Raw genomic sequence first — 19,126 nt, 5'->3', positions numbered from 1 at the left:
TTGGCAAGTTAAACCCTCAAGGGCTTTTCCCACTGTAGGTTTCCATTAAAGTGTGGGGAAGTCTAGGTTATTACCTTATGATGACCTCGAAAGTGATTTTGTTTGTGGTAGAACTTTTCTATGAATTGAAACACAATTAAGCCACATTAAATAGATTAGGCCAATTCTTCTAATTAGCCTGTATGAAGTATCATTGATATTCCTCTAGTAGCCCGTTGAAACATTTTGTTTAACCATCTATCTATGAATGATAACTAGAAGAGATATTGAGTTTTGACCCGAATAGCTTGAAAAGCTATTTTTAAAAGAAACCAGTAAATCATGGGTCTCTATCGTTGATAATCCTCTCAAGTACACTTTAGTACTTGACCACATGTTTGAAAATAAGATAGGTTTTCTTCAACTAAGCCAAACTTATATACTAAGATAAAAATAGCGTATTTTGAAAAATGATCCACTATCACCAGGATTGTTGTCATATCTTCCACCTTATGAAGCTTTATTATGAAGTCAAAAGAAATGCTTTCCCACAGCTTGCTTAATACGGATAACTGTTCAAGCATTTTTGTCGGCTTTGGTCTTTCCACTTTGTCTTGTTGGCAAATAAGGCATGTCTTAGTATAATCCATCACCTCTTGTCGCATATAGGGCTAATAGTAACCTTGTTTCAATAATGCCACCATACGTTGCCAACTTAGATAGCCTACTCATAGAGTCTTATGACATTCCTGCATCAACTTTTATCTTAACTCTCCAGCTCTCAGAAAAAACATTTGTGGCCTTTTTGCTAGTATGAGTATATTTTTCACCCAAAAATACTTAAACTTCTCGCTCTTCACTAATTTCATGATGGCAATGGCTTAGAGTCTTTTTTTAAAGTTTTTATCAATAAGGTCGCGAATATCCATATTTATTTTGCTGGCTATGATAAGATATATGACACTAAAAGCTGCGAATTCAGCCTTTCTATTAAGGACGCCTACATTTGATTAGCTTTCTTATACGTATGTTCAAAGTGGAAATCAAACTCGACTAAGAACTCCTACCATCTCGTTTGTTTATTTGTAAGTTTCGGTTGCGTGAGGAAGTAACTAACTACAACATTGTATGTTTGAAACACGAATTAAGACCCTAATAAGTAATGTCACCATGCTCATAAGCAATGAATTATGGTTAAGAGTGCTTTTTCCTCCGCCATATATCTCTTTTCAACTTCATTTAGCTTTCAACTTTCAAATGCAACTAAATGTCCTTTTTGCAATAATACCCCTTCAAAAGCAAAGTCAGACGCATTTGTCTGTACCTCAAAAGGTTTTCAATATCTGGAAGTGTTAGCGTAAGATCCGTCATCATCACTTCCTTTAAAGTTTCTTGGCATTGAGGTGTCTAATCCCATTTTTATCCTTTTTTAAGTAGCTGTGTAAGTACCACCGTTCTTTTTGAACACCCCTCTACAAATCTCCAATAATAGTTACTTACATTAATAGTGAATGAAGCTCAATTGTGTTCTTATGGGTGGCCCAATCTTTAACAGCCTTCATTTTTTGCATATCCATTCAGATGTGCCCTTGTTCAATTATATAATCAAGGAACTGAATTTGGGTTTGTGCAAATGCACATTTCTCTCTTTTCATATACAACTAGTTGTCTTGTAACCTTTGAAAGACCTGTCGTAAGTGCTTTTAATGCTCCTCTAAGGTTAAATTGTACACCACAATATCGCCCAAGTAGATTACCACGAACCTGTCCAGATAATCATGGAAAACTTGATTCATCAATGTGTAAAAGGTAGTAGGAGCATTGGTTAGTCCAAAACGCATAATAAGAAATTCAAACACATCATATCGTGTCATGCTTGTGGTTTTCAGTTCATCTCCATTGGCAACTCTTACTTGATGGTAGTCTGACCTCAAATCTAATTTAAAAAAGTTCTTTGCATGACTTAGATGGTCAAAAAGATCTATTATAAGAGGAATTGGATATTTATTCTTTATTGTGACTTTGTTCAGAGTTCAGTAATCCACGCATAACCAAAAACTCCCATATTGCATTTTTTACTGAGGCCTCAAAAGGTGCTTATGATGATTAGATGAATTTGGCTTGAATCAGTTTGTCTAATTGTTTCCTTAGCTCTGCTAATTCTATGAAAGCCATCTTGTATGGCCTTTTTGCAAGTGGTTGATGATTGGGTGTAATTCTATCTCATGATCAACAGCTTGTCGAGGTGATAGGACCTTAAGTAACTATTCTAACATCATATCTTAAAATTCTTTCAAAACTAGATTCACTCCCTCGGGAATTAGATTTATACTATCTTCACCTTTGTAAATAGGCATGGCCACTTAAGAAGGCTCTTTTTTCTTAATCCTTTTCTTGAACTAGATAGTTGGTATAATTCTCTTCCCATTCTTAGGTAGAATTGTAGCTATTGGCAATTTTGCACGCATAAGTACACGTATCGAATAAGTAATATAGACAGTAATTATATTATTCAATAAAAACTCAATTTAAAAAGTTAGGTAAAAGTCAGCTTATTCCACCACCTTAGGTTGAGCAACCATCAAATCTTAAGTTAAAGCCACTACAACATCATTTTAAAAAGAGGCTACTTTCACACTTCAAGCTTTTTCCATGTAAACTCAAACCTTCTTAAAGGGTGAATAAAGACCTTAACCAAAGTCAAGCTATTAACTACAAACAAACGTTTCTTGAGAGGCAACCCAAGCTATATCCTTTAGATTTAGTTATTACTTTAGTTAGCTTTTGTTTTTTTTGTTTAAATAAGTAGTTATAACCTTTCCTTAACTTGTTTTGTTAAGTATGCAAGTTTGGAAAGCATGGAGATGAGGAGAAAGAAAAGTAGAGCTTTCAATGTACTGCCGCCATTGATAGGGGGTTTATTTTCCTTATTCTTTTTAGCTTTTTACATTGAGGGCAATGTGTAATGTAAGTTTGGGAAAGGGTTTTATCGTTGTTAGTTTTTGTAATGTTTTTAGGTTATTTTATTTTAAATTAAGTTTTGTTTTTAGGTTTTAATTTAACAATGCTTAAGATGATAATTGCCTATGCCATGTTAGTACCACTCCTAGGATGATATTGCGATTATCTTGTTATTTGATGCTTGGTTTGATATAGGCATAAATTAAGTGATTGTGATATTCTTTTGTTAATTTAATTGTAGAATGTGATTTCCAAAAATTGTGCACTAAGAATCTTTTTGCTTAGAATTCTTATTTGATTTAGAGAAAGATTATGTTAGTGTTAATTTTTGGTGAAGTCAAGAATTTTCGAATTGTTTGATTCGTTCTCAAGGCGAAATTCTAGATAACACTTAGGATGGGACATGATTCAAGCCATCTTTGGAGCGTTTGAGCCTTTCAATCTAACATTGTTAAACTTTTATCCCTAGTATACCCCTTTAAGCCTAATTTTCTTTTTCTTTATTTAACCACATAATAATAAGCCTAGCCTTAAAATAAAATTTCAATTTTGCAACCCTCACTCCTAAGCATGTACATTATTTTAGGAAATATAGATTGACCTAAATGTTGAAAAAGGTAGAAAGATGGAGTTGCTAAAAAAAAAATTCTAAACATTCTTAGAATTCACCCCACTACCTACAATAAAAAGAAATAAGTTTAGGGGTGTGAAATTGTGATAAAAAAAAAAGAAGAGAAAAGGAAAAAGTGTTAAACAAAAAGAAAAAAAATTGATGAAAATGGTGTACTTGGTGAAGGAAAATAAGCTCTATAGGTCTTAGAATAATTATGTGCTTAGGGTGATATTGAGCCATATTATATCTTTTATCATATCTAGACTCTAGCTTTATATTACAAGCTTAATAAAGACCTATTGATCTTTAAATAAGTATTAATCTACATTAGTGAGGATAGAGATGAAAAGTAAATTTATGGAATTCTAGCACTTACCTAAATTTTGCATTGGCTTAATCTCATTTGGATTGTATGATATTCTTTGTAAAAGATCATTCACACACACATAAATATTGTGAAATCCATTTGAGAATGAACTTTCACTTCAATTGAGCATGATTTAATGATTACCTATGTTTCACCTTAAGTTAAAATTGTGAAATAATTTTTGAGGGAAAAATAGAGAATTCATGCTTTGGTGAATTGCATCTCTAGCTTGTTGTTTTGTTTTTAGTTCTTTCTTTTGCTTGGGAACAAGCTAAGATTCAAGTTTGGGGCTATTTAATATGTGTGTCATATACATATATTTAATGGGAGATTAAATGCCTAATTAGGCTAAGTTAGACTAGATTTAGGATCGAATTTAGGTATTTCTAGTTATTTTATTAGTTTAGTTTAATTTATGTTTAAATGTTTATTTTAAGTTAACAATTTTAGTTTTATATTAGTTATGTTTATTTTTATGTTTTTGTAGGAGTAAGGTCGAAAGTAACTTCAATTGGTGAAGAAAAGCGCATAATAAAACGGTACTTTGTCTATACATGTTTCAATTTTATGGGAATAACTCTCGCTACATAAGTCCAAATGGCGTGATTCTTGTATCATTAGAAAGCTAAGAGACAGAGCTACAACTTTGATATTTTTCTTTGTTGAAGTAGAAGCACTGCACTAAGAGAGCAGGAAGTCAAGACAGAACCTTTGAGAGTTGTGGCTCCCAAAATGAGAGGCGTGGCTTTCCAGGTGTTTTTCAAAAAATAAAGATCTTACATGATTTTGGAAGGTAAGACTTTTGGAGGCTATTTAAAGAGCTTTTTTTCTTAGGTTTTTGGAGGAGGCAACAAACAATTTCTTTGGGAAAAAAGAGTAAAAAACAAAGTAAGAAAGTAAGAGAATTTGAGGAAGAATTAAGATCATAAAGTTTTAATTATTAGTTTTCTCTCTCTACTTTCGTGTTTTTCTTATTCTCTTTGATTTCAATTAATGGCTAATTTTCTTTAGGTGAAGGTTTTATTAGATATTATGAGCCAAACTATTTTTCTAGGATTATGGTGAATTTCAACATGTAATTTAAATATTTGTTTCCCTTGTATTTACTATGAATGGGTATAGTTTTCTTTATTCAAATATGTTATTAAGGTTTCTGATTGTTTAACCAATAATTAATTGATTTGTGAATCTAATTGACACAACTCGCGAGTCACAAAAGAACTCTGAAAAACATTAACACCCCAAGTGTCAATTCTTTGAAACAAAATATCTACTTAGACAGTCAAAGCACTGATAGCTAATTCATAATTACTAGCAACCCTTCTAGACACAAATTGTTTAAATAGGCGTTGATAGTTATAATAATTCATCACCTCAACCAAAAGTATCTAAAAATAAAAGAAAAAAATTCAAATTAAGATTAATTTGTGAATATTAATATCATCAAAACGGTGCCAAAGATGCCTCTAAGATGAGCTTAGGTTCAACAAGCTTTGTCGGCTACGTATATTATGCAAGTTGTTGATTAGCATAGCAAATGAGACTCGAATGAATGAAGAAAACATAATAATTCTTTTTGGTTAATTAATTGAAACGTCAAAATAAAGTCATTATCACCAATCTAAAGCTGGCTACTCCTCAAGCATACACAAAAGAATAACTCACATGCCATATTTTCGGTCACTATAAATCACATGCCTTACTACTTTCGTTTAGTAGTTAGTATATATGCTATGAGGATCTGTCTTGGGTTGGACTCTGAAGTCTGATTAATGAATATTTAGTTAGGCCTTAAAACATCATTTTTTGTTACATATGAATATTTGAGTTGATTAACGAGCCAGAACCAATGAATATCTCAAAATTTTAATTAGCTTCGAGAGTCACTAATGAAAAAATGTCACATTAAACAAGTTATATTTTCAAAGAAAAGAATGCTACTCTTGAGCATGACATAGGTTTAAATGCAGTCATGTCTTATCTTCTAATTTTTTGGATGGTTCTAGAGATTCTATCAGCTTAATTTACTCCTCAGTGGGCATCGGGGTCGCATAAAGCCGTTCACTTAGCCTATGCATGTGGTCATGTTTCGGAGGGGACCATGAAACGTAGTCCACACAAACCGACTATTCCATGTGCAGATGCATTCACAAGAGACATGCACTTGGATTCTCATTGCCCTACAGAATTCCAGGGGAGACAATCCAATCCTTCGAATTAAATAAAAGAATTATCACCAATAATATATAAGAAGAGTTCACCAGCAAGAAAAATTCTTTTCGACTTAAAACATTCCTTTCAGCCTTTCTTATAATTAATAGAAAGTAACACTTGGTGGTATTAAGAGTTCTAATAGAAACAGCTTTGAGGAGAGTTAGCAACAGAAGGAATTACTCATTTAAATCCTAATCGATTTGCATATTACAGATAGGGCATACGTATACAAAACAAAGTTTCCTTTTCTATATATTGTGTATCAGATTTCAAAATTGCGCCACATTGTTGTCATTAGCTGGATATTTTACATTCTCTAGAAAATATCAAAACTTCTCCATATTTTTGTTATTAACTGGATTTGGATTAGATGTCAAACAACAAAGAAAGGTTCTAGGAGTATTACATCACAATTATACCTTGGACAACCGTGTCGCTAAAACTTGATCATGCACAAGTTCAACTTCTCATTGCCTATCACTTGTATCGAGTAGCCCTAGAGTCACGTTAAAATCATAGGATATATATAGGTTTTATTTTTCCTGAAGACAAGTAGCAATCCCTAACTACTATATGATGTTATTTTCTGACAAAATGTGCTAGTCATTTGTCTGGCAGCTTAGGGTACAAGAGCGGCATCACGGGAGTAAAGTGTGGTCTTGAGAAGGCTATGGTAGGCTTTCTAGCTATCCGGTCAACATCAACATTGTTCACAGCTGCAACCCAAATGGCTTGCTAGTCTCAATCTGTTATTATTGTGAAAGGAAGATTGACACTGACTGCAACTAAAGGGACCCAGCTCAAATTTTGGCTGCAGCTTGCACTTGACTTTCTCCCCATATAATTTGTTTCTATCCATTCCTCTAAACTGCTTTCTGATATGTTCTAGTTAAAGAGAGGGAGAGATGTAAATATGACAATCTCAGGGCCTTAGTGGAAATTTCCATGGTTTCAAGGCACAATGCTTTATCTGATTGGTCTAAACAAGGAGAGCTGCAAAAATTGTAGGGAGCACCATGCCAAATGAAAAAAATGAAATGGAACCTATTTCACATCACTGCAAAATTAGAGAGTTTGGTCATAAGAAGGTCACCATGGATCTAACATCTTAATATAGTCAATAGATACCACAAGGATGCCGTGGTCATACCCTTCAGGGGACCACAGCGTTATCGAAAGGACATTCATTTGGGTTGACATTCTACTTGAACCCCCATTTCCGGTTGACAATGCATGTAGCAAATCAATGTTGTCTTTAATTAGACAGAATTGGATAGAATGAGCCTAAGAATAGAGTATTGGAGCGTAACATTATGAATTGAATTTCCTGGAGTGTAGAGTGAGGACCAATAGCATCCTCGCCACAGATTGGATAAAAGGGGACTGGTCAGTGAAAATTTTGTACACCCTGGAATAGGTGTCACTTCTAGCATGAGAGTGACCTTCTTCATTTAATTTCTATCTCCTTGCTTGGTATGTCGAGCTCATTCTTCCAACTCCAATCCGTTTGAAGCTTGAATGAATTGAACCAGGCTTAACTTAAATGAGAAGTTGATTGGTGAGAGCTTCGTACTTAAAGTAGAGATACTGGGTTCATTCTCCTGCTTGTTCCATGAGAACTGAGAGCTACTCAGGAGCGAACTCTTAGCTTACACGTTAGCCCAATGGGCTTCTACTTGTGATTTGTAGATCCACTTCTTTCGTAGTTTAGAAGGAAAATATATTTATTTTATCAAATATCATTGGCTATGGCATGTCTATGTTTTATCAGATTTTGATAAAATTTCAAGAACCAAATTATAATCCAATTCTCTAGCATAAACCAGACGTAATTCTCTGACCCCATCATCCAAATTTTCTCTAACCAGAAAAGAAAAAGGAAAAAGTAATAGATTTCCATTGCAAAGTACTCTTGGTGTTTGCAATGTGCGTAAAGCTCAAATATATGTACATTTAACAAGAAAAAAAAATACAATTAAGTTTAAACTGTATGTCCATCCGTATAACTTAAAAATTAAGGGAACTTTGAAAATCTAAATGCTTGTTAGAAATATATAATCCTTTGTTTAAATTCTTATCAAAAAGAGATTGTAGCGTTAAACATTGAATCTTGTTAAGATATTTTAGGCATTGGCTTATCTCCAAAATGCACTTCTGATTGTTCTCATTACTCTCTGGGTGGTATTATAAGTTAATAGCTAAAATCAAATATCTATGCTAATAAATGTTTTTAACTTTGGGTTCTTAGGGTACATAAAACTCCAAATATATGTATATTTTGTTAAATTATATTTACACGTTTAAAATATATTAAAAAAATTTTACTCTAAACCCTGAGTCATAGGATCATTATGAGATTATAGTATAAGTTTTTGAGCTAGCAAAAGGAATTGGCATTTTTTTTTGTTTATACGAGAAGATTTCTCTAATAAAAATAAAACAAAAAGGCTTAGTACAAAGTGACAGAACCATATGTATATTCTTCTTCTACCATATGTACAGAACCATATGCAAAGTCTATAATTTCTCTCAATATGGTCAAAAAAGTAAAAGAAATTTCCTCTTAACCAATTATCCAGCTTGGCCTTGGCATTTCCTTCCGAATTAAAAACTTTGGGCATGGTAGCAATCAACCATTATTTTGATTCCACCGCCCCAATTTGTAATTCCCCGAACTTTATATATATAAACTAATATTGGCTTCAAGGTTGCCATCCTTGACAGAGTGTACCTTGAATCTGTTGCTAGCTTACTGTTGACCCTTTGCATTGATAGTGGAACTTCTTTTTCCAGATTAATGATACTTATCGGAGATGAAGTTAGGAAGAAAAATTCTCGGATAAACTGGGAGCCACCTCCTGCGTGGACGGTGGAATGTGTTTACCAGGCAGTAATGGAAAAATACAGTACCATCACAAGGATTTCTAGAACAATTTGAGAAATGGTAAAACTTCCTATCCTCTGTGACATTAACTTGCTCATATATTAAAGGATTTCTAGAAGAAAGTATCGATTTCTTACATAGTTTTAACAATTTTATATAGTAGAACAAGGAGAAAAAAACAGCAGCTAGCTTGTCTTCAAATGCATGATGCACAATGCCATGCCCTCATTGGAAATATGTTCTTGAATTCTTGCATGTATCTAATGATCCACAAATCACCTTGTCTAGTCGAGAAAACGAAGGACAGATTGTTTATGTACAATCTCCATTAGATCTTCGGTACCCAATAAATTCATCATCCCTACATATGCTTCCTCATTGCAACAAAAGGATCAATGTATGCTGCATAATATTTGGAGAGTACCTATCAAACACTATAATCTGACCTTATAAATTCATAATGCAAACTTTCATCTACTCTAAGTGATTCAAATATGAGAGGGAAAAGAAGCTAAAGTTTATTCGCTATCCCATAGTTAAATACCATCCGATGCAAGTTTTCATTCTCTATAGCTGATGTACAGGAAAAAAGAGCAATACAAAGCAAAACGGCATTAAGGCCTAATATACAGGGCAAAAACACATGGATAACTCTTAATTACTCAAAGCTTTCCTCACATTATATTACTGCATTTTCCTCAGAAGTTAGTTATTTCGTATCACCTTTAAATTTTAGTTTACCCTTTTTTTTCAGTTTGTACAGTACATCAAAGACCTTCAGTAACTCCGCATATGTTATTTGTTTCTGAGAAACTAGTATCCAGAAGAGAGATGACAGATTCAAAAGCACTAACCAAAGCCTTCACCTTACTCGACTTAGTCCTCACAAGCCTACTTGCAGTCTCTTCAATCACATTGTTGTACAAAATCCCTGAATTTTTCTTCTCTTTAACATCACTATGTCTCAAAGAAATTTTGTCAGATTGGACTTCAATGGCATTATCCTGGCCAATATCAGCTTCTTTTCCTACAGAATTGTTCTTGCTTGTGTAACCTTCACTATTTAGGATATTACCATTTTTGCTGTGATCAAGCACTCTTGGCCTGAACTTAAGTTTCCTTGGGGTATAGTCCTCACCTCTACCATTTTGGTTATCAGAATTTCTGTCGTCAACAAGAGCTCTCCTCCTGAAGTTGAGTCTCCTTGGAATAAACTCCTCACATCTACCATTTTGGTTATCACCATTTCCGTTGTTAATGAGCACTCTTTTCCTGAACTTGAGTCTCCTTGGAGTACAGTCCTCAACTTCGCCTTTTTGGTTATCATCATTTCTGTTGTCAGTGAGCATTCTTTGCTTAAATGCAAGTCTCCTTGGAGTGCAACCCTCAAGCGGAACTTCAATCACCTTTCCTCTCTGAAAATTCATCTTTTCACCTTGCAAATGTTTGTCATTTAAAGTGGTTACCAAAGCCCTTTTAGGTCTACCCTTGCACATCATTTTTGAGCTACTTGTTTGCTTTTTTGCAGCCACTTCATCATGTTCTGATGAGTCATAACTATGGATAGACTTGGATGATGCCAATGACGATGACGAAGTTAAAGATGGTTGAGTGACATTCAATCCATATGGAGTGGATGCCAACCCTTTCTTACCAGGGAGTAAGGACAAGGATGGAGGCAATCCACGGGCATGAATTCCTTTTGGCCTGTATATCATGTTCTTCTTCTCATATGATCGGGGAGATTGGCCTATAGGAATTCCATATCCAGTGTGTTTCACGCTCTTGTCCTTAGAAAATGAAGATGGCATTGTGGACAAATCACTGACATGAAAACTACTTTGAAGGGATTTTGCAGGCTTGTTCTCAGGATTTGACTCAATTATGTACAAAGTCTTCTCAGGAATATCTGAAATGCTCGTTTGCTTAGAATAAGATTTCTGAGCATTCTCTTGATCTGTCAAATGAGAAACTCCTGTTACGTTCTTGGACCCTATTGCATCCTTACCGCAGGACTTCTCAGGCTTAATTTTCTTTGAATTCTCCTGCTTCTTTGAACGACAAACTCCTCTTGACTTCTTTTTTTTGGCATTCATGCTTGAAACACTGTTACTTGATTTTTTGGGAGACAAGGAAACAGATGATGGCACTACATTTTTCTTCTCACCAATCATAAAGTTTCTCATTCCTTCACTTATTGTCCTTTCACCTTTATTTCTGCCACCTGAAACTCCTAATGAAGTCATGGACATAACATTTGTTTCCTTGCTTTTGCTGCCTTCAATGTTCTGTTTGCCACTCGAACATGCCTGTTTTAGGGGAGAATATGGCTTTGATTGACGCTTCAGCTTTGAATCTCTAGCATGTGCAACTGCAAAATCAGTTTCCCTGAGAAGTAATGGAACTTGCTTTGGTGAGACAAATTCTTTTCCGCTCCATGATGATGCTTCCCTTCCAATGCGATCTGGATCAACAGGTTTCTGGCTTTTGGAATCGGGAGAAGTCTTCTGACTAACATCTGGTTTCTTATCTCCTTTTGATAATTTAGTTCCAGCATTTTCTTCATCTTGGACTTCACCTTCTTCTGCTATAGTTTTGATGTCAACCAGATCATCAGGAGAGGGCTTAAGACTGACAACAGAATAGTCTGGTTTCTGGGGTTTGGTATCATCAGAAGGCTTGAGATTAATTTCTGATTTCTTTCTATCTGTTAAATTTGTTTCAGTGTTTTCCACATGGTGTCCTCCTTGTCTTTTTGTACTCTTGATGACAACAGGATATTCAGGTTCCTGGATATTGAAATCTGAAGAGAGCTTAAGACTAACTTCTGATTTCTTCCTTCTCTCCCCCAATTTACTTTCAGTTCTTTCCCTAGTTTGGCCTGCACCTCGCTTTGGTGTAATAATTTTAGGCATCGAACTCCTTCGACTCTTTGACTCTGTTTCAAGATTACACCCTGTTCCATATTTGCAAATGTCATGGCAAGAACCCTGTGAAGTTCTGAGGTAACGTGAAATAGCTGTTACTCCACCACTTGGCATGATAACCTTCCCAGTAGAGTGCCTCCTTGTGGAAACACTTTCAATCTCATTTATCTTTGGGATAGCTGGGATATCAATTATAGCTTCTACCATCATTATGACTTACAAGCCTGCAGTAGATCAAAGGGATTTTGTTAGAAGCACTTACACAGTCCTATACGCACACACAGACCAGCCTTGAAGCAAGGTGTTAAGCAATTGTCTGACAAAAGTAGAAAGAAATATTATCTCGTCCTGCTAAAATTAGAAAAAGGTATTCAGCCTAGAAAAAGAAATAAAGTTAAGAATATGTCTTGAGGGATCTTACGATACTCACAATTTGTAAATAAGTTAAGCAAAGTTAGAGCCACTACTACAACAACCTCACAAAGGAATGTATGAAACAAATTAATCCATTCTCCTCTACATTATATGACTTCATTCAGATTTTCTAAGTGCTTAGTTAAATAATTTGTTTCCTCAAACACCCGCTGAATTCAAAGCATTTTAACAATAATTAGGCCAATTTTTGTTTCTATTGTTCTTGATGCAGCCAAAAGCCCGATATCACAGTAGATTGAAAACAAGACTACAACCCATAAAATCGTTGGTCCTTCATGCCACAGTAAAGCAATGCTTATTAGAAGATAATTCATGGTGACGAAAGCCTATTCAGCCAGATTATTGTTACAATACCAATTTCAGGGATAAAAAGTTCTTTTCTTTTGCCAACATTAAGCATGGAACAACCACATAGCAGCCGAGAAGAAAATTCATGAAATCCTAAAATGTCTTTTGCTCCCAATTTTGGTGATGGCTACAAATTTCCATAACAGCTACCATATTTTACGTAGCACTTCAATTGCTCTACGATATACACCAGGTAATTCCATGTCCTAGGGTGGCAATGACTAATAATCTACGGAAAAGCAATGTCTCCAATCATTTTTGTCATAAACTTATCAAAGGATTCACAGACAAATTAAAAATGGAGGTTTCAGAGTAATAGTATCATCTCAATGCAATTTTTTGAAACAATGCAAATAACCTATAAGAATCAAAAACAATTCTGCAATTCCCTGCACCAATATATTGATCAAAACTATGTATTTGGCAACAATGAAAAAGAAAAAAGAAGAGAAAACAAAACACTACCATTTGAAAAAAAAAAAGGAAAACTTTCTCATCAACCAAACACATTCACGATCAAACAAAGAACAACCCATTTGTAATTGACATGCCAAAAGCTGAAATTCATATTCAGAACAGAGACAAACTCTTTGCGACCCCCACATATTCAGAAACCAAAAAAATTGAAAAGAAAAAATAGAAACCATCCCAAAGCCACAAGTATGAGAAACATTGCAAATAAACAACTGAGAAAAGGTTAATGTGAAAAAGCAAAAGGCCAAACCTTTGAGTTTTTGCAAGTTTGAAATGATAGAAGAAAGGGTTTGTCAATGCAAACATTCTTTAGGCAACAGGAAAAGAAAGAAGAAAAGTAGCGGCTGCTGCATTTTCGTTTCATTTCTGTTTTTGACAAATGGAAACGCGTCTGTTGAAACCAAACCTCGTTCCTTCAAAATGAAACCTTAATCCTAACTAAGCTAACATTAGTGTTTGTTTTGGACGTGGAGTTTGCATGGTCCTTTCCCTTTTTTTTTTTTTTTGGGAAAAAATATACAACGTTGTCATTAGTAAATTATAAGTATGCTACTTGCTAAGTTTAGGTTACTTATCTAAAAAAAAATAGAGAAATGATCTTGTCACATTATTATTATTGTTGTCTATAATTAAAACAATATCATCATAATATATTATTATAATTATAAATCAAGTAACTTTACTTTTGACATCTTATAGAGAGTCATAAGTATTCTTTAATGGACTTTTTTTTTTAATTATGAACTATATAAGCACCATCCCTCGTCACCAACATCCCTACCGCACCATAGAACTTGGACAGCAACAAGAAAGATGCTGCAAAACAAATCAAGGCAGAAGAAGAATCAGTCAAGTACATGTAATAAAGCAGTTAAAACCATATAACTTAACACATGTTCAAGGCAATACAACATACGACACAAGGCAGGTTTATCAGATTTGTAATATTTCGAGAACAAATCAAGCAAATATTGACATAAGCTTTAGTTTAGGGATTAGATTATATTACACTTAAATTATTGCACCGTTGGGAAAAGTTTCATTAAGGAACCTCCCATACCTTGTATTGCTTAAATAAAAAGAAGAGATGAACTCACTCTTAATGCATTGTCAATATACAAAGGCTTAAGTTATTATTGCTTTTGCCCTTATCTCTTTCCTCTCTTCTTTTATTCTTGTTTAAATGTAAACATGGTATTAGAGCTTGTTAATGGTGAAAATTAATCACCCTTAATCCTTCTTCCCTTTTTAATTTATCAGTTGAGATCCACTCACCTCTATACCTCATATTTGTCTCATAAGGGAGGAAGGCAGAATCTTCTATTCTGTTACTCTTATTCTGTTGTTTCAATCCTTGTACAATTTTATCTTACCATTACTCACATTCTTTATAAAACTCTTCTATATCTAACTATATCTTCTGCATCCCAATTCAATTTCTACCTTAATTATTACACAATTACATGACTATATTCCTTTTTTTTCTATCCTAGGTCACCATTAATGTATCCCTATCCCTCCACCCACAATGTTGGAAACTTTGTTTTCCTATGACTAAATCAAGCTAATTTCCTCATTCCCAAAACACAGGCCATGGGGATCATTGAAAACCAAGATATATCAGGCTTTGTTGATAAGAGATATCTCATGACTGGTGAATGAATTAAATAAATTCAACTAATAATAAAAATGGGTTATGAAGGATTTGCTAATTTAGGTTTCTTCTTTCTTAAAATTTAGAACAGCACGTCATTGCCTTGAAAAATAAAATTCCTTCTTTAAGGCTGAATAAACTGGAGTTCAAGCAATCAAGTTAATTCATTTAACACCAAAATTAAAGCCACCCAACACATTATGCATAATTATGTTGCCTGATTTATATCCAAAAAATGGCTGCACAAATTTGTAACAATCTCTTGGTCTATATTCCTTTTTTCAATTTGAGAAAAATTGAAGTATTGAACCTGCTCTTCGAGTAAAAGATACTTGTACCTACCACTAAAAGAATGTTTGGGCCAGACCAGAAATGAAAAGAGGAAAAGCAAGAAAAAGAATGTCTGAATGCTTCTTCTTTTTCGTTTATCTTTTTCAGCAATCAAAGCTGAAGCTGAGCAAAGTTGAAGTGAAATGTCATAGCTATAAAAGAAACAAAATAAAAAGAAAATGAAATGGTCCTTGAAATCATGAGTTTATGACCTCTTTCAAGGGTTCCCACTAGCAGCCTTCAATATGTGGCTAAAAAAGGAGTAGCATGCGGTAATGTAGAGGAGGGGAAGAAATGCAGCTCTGGGTGATTTGAATTGCAATAATGGTATCACACAACCTGACAGCCAAATATTAAGGAGAAGATGCTCGAGCTAATTGCTCCCACAATATGGCATGGACCCCAAACCAGAAAGTAGCTCCATTCTCTACCATGATAAAGATACTACAAATTTTGTCCCAGTACTCTCCCTAAGAACTCACCATTTTTTGACCTGGCTATCAGTGAGACTTAAAGACTGAAGTCCAAAACTCTCTACGTTAACAAAAAGGTCACTGGCCTTGTGAGGTATGGAATTTGGTACTACTATTGTTTTTCTAATTCCTTTATATCTATTTGATCTGATAATGCTTCTGAGCTTTCCTTGGTCCCCAACTCATCATTCATGTTTCATGTTTTTAAATTGAATTGGAGGAAGAACTAGTTCAGTTTCATAATACAACTCTTTCACGCTTGCTAAAGCCAAACCAATTTTCATTCACACTTTGCATTCCATTGTATCAAAGCCACCACAAGGGCCAATGACAGTAGAATTGGACAATGCCAAGACTATCCCACACCTTCGTCTTCCCACCATGGATAAAAATAACGTAGGGGCTGCAAATAGAGACCTGAAGTTCATTGACTCCCCGTGACAGCAACCAATATAAGGCCCTGGAAGCGATTGCTCAGAAAGGAAATCAGTTTATGAGGAGCAACCATATAGATCAGTAGTTCATTACCTTTCCTAAACTCAGGTTCCAAGTTAGTCTTTTTGCTTTCCATGTCTTCCTAAAACAAAGTAGGTAAAAAGCTGATAAAAGAACGTTGCTGCAACAAGAGATTGAAGTCCCAGAACTTTTTCGCACAACGGTTTGGCATAGCAGCCTGTTAAGAGAAATTGGAGCTGCAAGCCTTGATCGTATTACATCTTGTACTTTAAAAAATCAACCATCCAAACTCCAGGGTAATATGTTGCTTTGCTTTTATACCAAAACTACAAACGCTGAATTTAACCTATAATATACAACAGCAAGATAAAAATAGTCCAATTAAACCATTAATTTTTCACATACAAAACAAGGGTAATTTCCCTAGGTAGGAAGCAAAATGTTCAGTGCATATATACAATAGATTTTTGACATCTTCAGCAGGACAAGAGTTGATTCTATTGGAGATCTTTATCTCTGCTGCATATCAGGCACCATGCTGGCAAGCAATTGACCATCCAAACATCCATTGCATTAAAACAGATGCTAAAATCAACTCAGCTGATCCGCAATACTGATATATTTTCATAACCGAGCTTCAACTACATGGTTACATGGCATCAAACATGGAGAAGTCATCAAATTGCACGGGGTTTTCACATGGAGCAATACAATGCTACAAGATTTCATGGCATAAGAAGGGAATGTTAAGGGCAGTTTAATTGATGATTTCCCTAACCAGCCAATCCAAACTGGGGAAGGCAAAGTACAAAACAAGAAAAGAAGGGACGGCAAACACAACGGTGATAAGAATATACAGGGCCAAAATGGCTGCACTGGTAGGTATGGCATATAAGACCATCAACAGAAATATGACAATCAAAGGGAACTTAGCTGTTAAGTGTAAAAAGAAAACCAAGGACTTACGGAATGATAATTGGAGTCTTTCAGCACTGAAATAGCCAGTGATCAAGCTGGACTCTGGATGGTGAGTAGAATATGAAGCTCGCCTGTTGTTTGCACGCCTAAGCTTATTTCCTGCATCTATCATTCTATTTGTAGAGCAGGCAGGTGGAACCCCATGAAAGGAAGAATGAGACTTTGACCTATCACCATTCATGCTCTCAACCATCCAGAGGAGAAAGTAGTTCTTGCTGGGAAACTTGACATTCCCCTTGTAGACCAACCTCAAAGAGAATAGATTACACCATGGGCAAGAGACAAAGAATGGAAGATGGATTGGTAATGTAGGGAACTTCACAACAGCCCGTTGCAGCCCTAAGACGCAATTTTTACATAAAGTATGGCCACACCATAAAACATAGGGTATATTCTCTACAATATTGAAGGATTCCCAGCATATTGGGCATTCCAATCTTTCCTCTCCACTGTGGTTCAAAGATTCATCATCTGAGCATTCTGAAGAAACCTGACTTGGTTTCAATGAATCAGTCTTCAACCCGCTGGCTCCAGTAAAGGCCTTTGTAGCAAAATTCCACATACTGAATGTGGGATTAGTGGGCTTTAGATGAAGGTACTTGTTCAAGTGGGCTTGGCCATGGATTGTAAACCTGAATTATTCATTAAATGGTAAAGCAGTGTAAAGCGGTGATTGCCAGTTCCTGCTGACTCTAAGATTCAAATTTCGCAAAATCAGATAATTAATCTATGTTGTAATCACCGAGAATTTTGTGCATATTGAACTATTATGTGCCCAAAATGAAGCAAGTATTACAAAATCAGGCAACCAGTCCAGCAAGCATGTTAAAAATAAGCTATATTGCACCTAAGCATTTGTCACAAGGGACACTGCATGTATTTCCTAACCCAAGAAGCTGGTTCGAATCCCTCTTCCCCAGAATAAAAATTAAAACCAAGGAGCTCTTTTTCTTTTTCCCCTACTCCTGGATTTCTTTTTCTATCAAGTTTAAGCAAGTACTCAAAGACAATACCATATTTAGATTGAATACTATAAAAATTTAACTAGAACTCTAGCAAAGGGTGAAAAGCAATGGCATTTAGAATAACTTAAAATGAGTTCTTTCTCCCACTGTCCCTTAAAACAATCGCACAAACAGTAAAACCCCACCAAGATAACTTGGTTTTAGTCATTATCATGCAAAATTGGAGTCATTATTTCAAGTCTTCCTTTAAAGTACCGACATCAATCTTCTCTAGATCCACAGATGAAGAAGAAAAAAAAATAAAAGCTAAAACGATTTAGTTTCTCTTACCAAGGTTAAACCAAAAATTACTAACTAGAAGAATTAATTTCAGTCCAATTATAAAACCCTCATCCACATTAAGTCTTGGAAGAAACAAATCATTACCCATGAAAAAGAACAACACAACAGTAGGAGGAAAAAGCCTTACATAGTAATATTATTGTATAGATGCCGAAGAATTATCTGAAAAATGAAAAACAGAGGAGAAGAAATAAACTCACCAGAAGAGAAGATGAAGAAGAAGTTTATTTCATTTTGAATTCTTCCTTTTTTTTTTTCTCCTTTATGGGATTTGGGAGAGAGTGGGTGATGTGTTTAGAAAAGAAGCAAACAGAGGAAGAGATGGGTGACTAGTGATGACATGCACTCTGTGTTTTGTCTTCGCCTTTTGAAGGACTGATGACGCAATCAACACTGTACTTTCTCTGTTTTAAAGCTATAACTTTCCATAATGATTAATAAATGGCTACTGCAGGGGTTGGTACTTGGGCAGTGTTTGGTTGATTACTTGAGCTAACTTCAATTAATTCCAAATTTTCCTTTAATTTATTTGAATTCAAATTTTATCTAATTAATAATTCGAATCTGTCCCATCTAAAATCGAAACCACCCAAACTTATATAGAGTATAATTTTATATTTTTAAAAATATTAATTTAATTATAAAATGAGAAATTATTAATCTAATAATATTTAATAACTTTAAATTTATTTTTCAAAATCTCTTTGCTCTAATCTTGTATTTTAA

At 34.7% G+C, this 19,126-nt stretch overlaps 2 protein-coding genes across 6 annotated transcripts; both read right to left on the bottom strand.

The window, feature by feature from the left end:
* Positions 1-9,544: 9,544 nt before the first annotated feature.
* On the bottom strand, positions 9,545-13,513 carry LOC110418512 (uncharacterized). Its single transcript, XM_021431256.1, has 2 exons — positions 13,453-13,513; positions 9,545-12,169 (listed from the first exon to the last, which is right to left on the bottom strand). The coding sequence occupies exon 2, from the start codon at positions 12,153-12,155 to the stop codon at positions 9,786-9,788; it is 2,370 nt and encodes a 789-aa protein (XP_021286931.1). The 5' UTR covers positions 12,156-12,169; positions 13,453-13,513; the 3' UTR covers positions 9,545-9,785.
* Positions 13,514-15,731: 2,218 nt separating this feature from the next.
* LOC110417919 (uncharacterized) lies at positions 15,732-18,757 on the bottom strand. 5 transcript variants are annotated; one of them, XM_021430521.2, is made up of 3 exons: positions 18,601-18,757; positions 17,082-17,725; positions 15,732-16,461 (listed from the first exon to the last, which is right to left on the bottom strand). In XM_021430521.2, the coding sequence occupies exons 2-3, from the start codon at positions 17,653-17,655 to the stop codon at positions 16,457-16,459; spliced, it is 579 nt and encodes a 192-aa protein (XP_021286196.1). In that variant the 5' UTR covers positions 17,656-17,725; positions 18,601-18,757; the 3' UTR covers positions 15,732-16,456. The 5 variants fall into 5 exon arrangements, with proteins under 5 accessions (XP_021286196.1, XP_021286195.1, XP_021286194.1 ...); XM_021430520.2 differs by lacking the exon at positions 15,732-16,461 and adding an exon at positions 16,468-16,756; XM_021430519.2 differs by lacking the exon at positions 15,732-16,461 and adding an exon at positions 16,790-16,830.
* Positions 18,758-19,126: the final 369 nt, after the last annotated feature.

This window comes from Theobroma umbraticum, unplaced genomic scaffold, assembly GCF_002168275.2.
Source record: "Theobroma umbraticum cultivar Fairchild unplaced genomic scaffold, ASM216827v3 scaffold_50.0, whole genome shotgun sequence".
In the NCBI taxonomy this organism is placed as follows: domain Eukaryota; kingdom Viridiplantae; phylum Streptophyta; class Magnoliopsida; order Malvales; family Malvaceae; genus Theobroma; species Theobroma umbraticum.
This window is presented reverse-complemented; position numbering and strand designations above follow the sequence as displayed.

What these genes read in the sequence shown, in the direction of transcription:
- LOC110418512 (XM_021431256.1), bottom strand. Translation starts at nt 12,155, where the DNA reads ATGATGGTAGAAGCTATAATTGATATCCCAGCTATCCCAAAGATAAAT.
- LOC110417919 (XM_021430517.2), bottom strand. Translation starts at nt 17,655, where the DNA reads ATGTGGAATTTTGCTACAAAGGCCTTTACTGGAGCCAGCGGGTTGAAG.